The 4,196-nt window shown below is 37.2% G+C and overlaps 1 protein-coding gene across 2 annotated transcripts in view; it reads right to left on the reverse strand.

Moving 5' to 3' along the window:
* The window catches only part of FRY (FRY microtubule binding protein), a 257,245-nt gene that overhangs the window by 81,904 nt on the left and 171,145 nt on the right, over positions 1–4,196 (reverse strand). For both annotated transcript variants that reach the window (XM_018554227.1, XM_018554234.1), the window contains exons 31-32: positions 3,415–3,586; positions 530–786 (exon numbers count right to left, since the gene is read on the reverse strand). In XM_018554227.1, the coding sequence (XP_018409729.1) occupies positions 530–786; positions 3,415–3,586 (429 nt within the window). The remainder of the gene's footprint in view (positions 1–529; positions 787–3,414; positions 3,587–4,196) is intronic.

Here is a 4,196-nt window from a genome sequence, read left to right on the forward strand (position 1 = left end):
GTATATATATATATTATAATTATATATATATATATATATATATATATATATATATATACACATATATACATATTATATATATATATGAAGATATGAAGATTAATTTTATGTATTGATCATATATTGCACATATACACTTTGGATAGATTCTTTGCATTAACTTGATTAAGTGTGGAGAATTGGAGAGCTGTATTTACATATGTGAAATTAATACTTTGAGCAATTAAGCCAAAGGATACACACTAGCTGAATATAGGGTTGATTAGTCTAGCGCAGTTATTACACTATTGGTCTTAAGTCACCTTAAAGTGCACTTAATATGCAGCAAGAAGTTCTAAATGATTATAGAACCCCTTGGGATCTCTAACTTATTTGTATTTTATACGAAGGCTATATTCTTTCCATTATAATAAACGGGTAATGGCACCAGATACACTTCACAGAATTATCAAGGTAATAAAGTGCAATCCTCCTCTCTTTAAAGAGTTCCTGAGGGCAATAAATTACCAACATATTCTTTGGTTCATACCTTTGCTGTCATATACATGAGATTATTAAGCACTAGTGAAGTGGCCTCTGGTGATCCCCATCCGTTTCCTTTCAGTCCACTGATGCTGGACACTTGTCCATCCCCATCAATGGCTTCCTCCTCTGGGGTGCTGGGGCTGGAGTCTGGGAGGAGAAGTCTGCTGTCCACCAGCTCTAAGTTATGCAGCCATGGCAGCAGGTAAGTAAGCATGATTTGCCGCCCATTCGGATGTGTCGTTGAGAATCTCTGACTCACTTCTGTTGCAAACAAGAAAAAAAAAAAACATAAAATATACAGTACATTAACAGATACTTCATAATAGTTAAATTGGACCTTTACCCATATCTTTAAAAAAACAACAAACACACCTTTAGAAATGTTTAGTAATGACAATCTACAAACACATACTTCTAAATAATTGCCGGCTTTGTATTCTTAATTTCTTTGCATATCTTATTTCTCTTTTCTTCCCCAGTCTTTTGACAGTGGCCATGTTTACTAAGGGCAGATTACTAGCTCTCCTTTTACTTCCTGGATATCAGACACATGTGACTAAGACATGTGACCATGCACATCATCTCAGGGGTGGAAAGTGCCTTTCCATGAGATCTCGTGAGATTACAGATGAGATTTCCCAGCAATGTTCTGCTGATGACAAGGCAATTCCAGTGTGCATTGCGTTGGCAAACTGAAGTAATTTTGCCCTTTCAAAGCAGGAAGTGAATGCTCTGCAAGTGTAAGTATTTCATGACCACAGCATTTTACACCTGACCTGTTTATGTTATTACTAATCATCATACATAAGACTTTTGAGTGTAAAAGGTCCACTTTAAGCTACTCTAAACGGAAGGGCTATGAAAACTATGATAGTTAATGAAGATAGATATCTAACAAAGATAGATAGGCTTTATCCTTCTGTAGAATAGTCATAGATGTAACAGACACACTGTAGTGACTATCAAATAACTGCTTACATGGGTAATTCATTACAATTCAATTAGTGAAAGCCAGTAACACATGTATAAAGTGTATGTAAAAACCCTAACAATAACCTTTTCTTATTTTCTTTTGGTCCATTGAAAGCATTTTGCTATATCTGTTCGATAAATCTACACTACATCTAAGGACTGGAACTTACTACTTTTTTGTTCTTAGGTTCAGACACATCAAGGAAAAATTTCTCTTTGTGGACCAAAAACCTCTCCATATGTTTCACAGTATGAATGACTAATGGAAAGGTGCTCCATTTACTTCACTCTGGCATGGCATTGGCTTTCTTTGGTGTTCTTAAACTGCTGCATAGGGAATTTATATAATTGTACAAAACTGCAACACACAAGGTGTTCACCACTGATAGAGGCCACCTCTTTCTATCAGTCTTGGCCAAAAACAGTGGGCCTGAGGCAACTATCCTCTTGCTCCCTTTCCAGCCTCTTATGGCATTTTAAAATTAAAAATAACTATATAGAGTAAGGCTTTGCTTAATTGAAATTGCTTCTCACTGGCAGCCAACTACTTTCTTCAAACCAATCCCTGTATCATACAATATATTTCCAATTATTATTATTATACAGGATTTATATAGCGCCAACAGTTTGTGCAGCGCTTCTCACTGGCAGCCAACTACTTTCTTCAAACCAATCCCTGTGTCCTACAATATAATTCCAATTAATTACGGAATGCAATGAACATATTATGAGATGAAGGCGTGAAAAACATTGCACACGTATTTATTATTGAGGCTGGTGGTCATCTCATAAATAAGCATAGCATGGTGGCATTCTTGCTTGCAAGCTATGGGATTTATCATTCGGTTCCAAACAGGAACCTTATTTCCAGAAAGTGTATATGTTCTTTTCTGCATTTTTCCTAGTTTTCTCCCACCCCAAGACATGATTCTTCATAATGGCTACTGTGTGTGCAAGGAACATTAGACTGTAAGCTCCTTCTGCGCATGGACTGATGTGAATAGTTCTACATATTCTCTAAACCATCACATACTTTGTCATTGACATATGAATATGGAAAATGATAATACTGAGTAGTGAAACACTGTACTCATTAGATACGGTATCTCCTGCCAGTCATAACTAAGAGGTAGAGTTATAACAACTACATTACTGTAGAAACATAACACAGAGGCTAATCTATAAAACTTAAAAAAAAAAAAAGTCCTAAAAGCCCATATCAAGAAATAGAACCCTTTCTTTCTTGTTTTGTATTGTGCACAAAGAAATGTTTCCTTCCTGAAATTTCATAAAATCTGCCCCACTGTGATTAGAGATTGGCTTGCATTGACAGAAGCCTGTAACAAAGCAATGGCATTCAGCAGGAAGAAAAGCATACAGCAGATCCTGATAATTAAAATATTTATGCTTTGTTTTCCAACCAGTGCAGATACCGCTCTTTTCCTAGAACATCCAAATGGAGCACATTATTTGGATCCATTTTAGAGCTTTAATTTTGTAGCCAATACATTGCAAAGTATATAAAAAAGGTAGAGCCAACAAACCAAACCTATTTTAATAGTCATGAAGGAGAAGGGCGACGCACAAAAGAAAAGGTCATAATACTACAACATAGTATTGAGAAAAACCTGTTAATAAATTGGGGCTTATTTCAAAATCCTGGCTCTCATGTATGAAAGTAGTGTGTCTTCCAAATTTAATTACATGACAATTCTACAATTCTCCACTATGGCAGCCACGGTTAAGCTCCACTTATTTGTCTGTAGTCTATCATTTCAAACACTACTAGTGATGTATTAAGACATATAAAGCAAGTTTCCACCTCCCTAAATACAACATGCTATGGTCCTCTTCTCAGACATCCGAAGGGCTTAGTACTAAACACCTAAAACAAAGTTCATCCAAAGTTTTAAGTACCTGAGAACAAGGGCAGTGTCAGCTCCGGATACATCCGTGCCAGCTCGTTAGACAGACGAATTAATGAGACACTGTATAGGGGTGGCAATATGCCATGGGTGCCATACAGGATACTTCCAGGCTTCTGCTCTGCCACCTTTTTGGAATATACAAACAGTTTTCCTTCCAGGACCTACAGGGTGAACAGAATGGTCTTTAGTTATTATTATTCAGTTATTCTCTGTAAACAGTTTGATGCCAGTCTAATAACACCCATAAGCACATTTCAGTTATAAATACAGCAAAATTAAAATGCACATTACATATATAGTATTTGACTGTATAGCATATAGACCAAAGCATTGTTTATCTAACCCCCCTCCTTTTATGTCTGTCTTGAACTGGAGGTTCTCCCTCACTTCCTGTCCCTGTGAAAACCATACAAGCGATAAAGGGTGTGATCATCACTGGATCAAATATTGTGAGAAGAACCCTTGCACAAAATTTCTTTTTCCGTCTGTGTCTTTGTTGAAAATATTGCCCTATACTAGAGATGTCCCGATACTAGTATCGTTATCGGTGCCGGAAAAAAAATAAAAAATTTAAAGCGCCAATATCGGCGCTATGTATCAGGGCATTTTCACAAGTACTTGTACTTGTGAAAATGCCCCGATACATAGCGCCGATACCGGCGCTTTACATTCTTAAGTAGTTTCAGGCTGCCCAGAGGTAACGCGCTTGCTGGGGTACTTAGGGCAACCTGCGGGGTAGCCAGGTGAGGACCTCAAAGCCTCACCTCCCAC

This window comes from Nanorana parkeri, unplaced genomic scaffold, assembly GCF_000935625.1.
Source record: "Nanorana parkeri isolate BGI_ZX_2015 unplaced genomic scaffold, ASM93562v1 scaffold8, whole genome shotgun sequence".
NCBI classification, from domain to species: Eukaryota; Metazoa; Chordata; class Amphibia; order Anura; family Dicroglossidae; genus Nanorana; species Nanorana parkeri.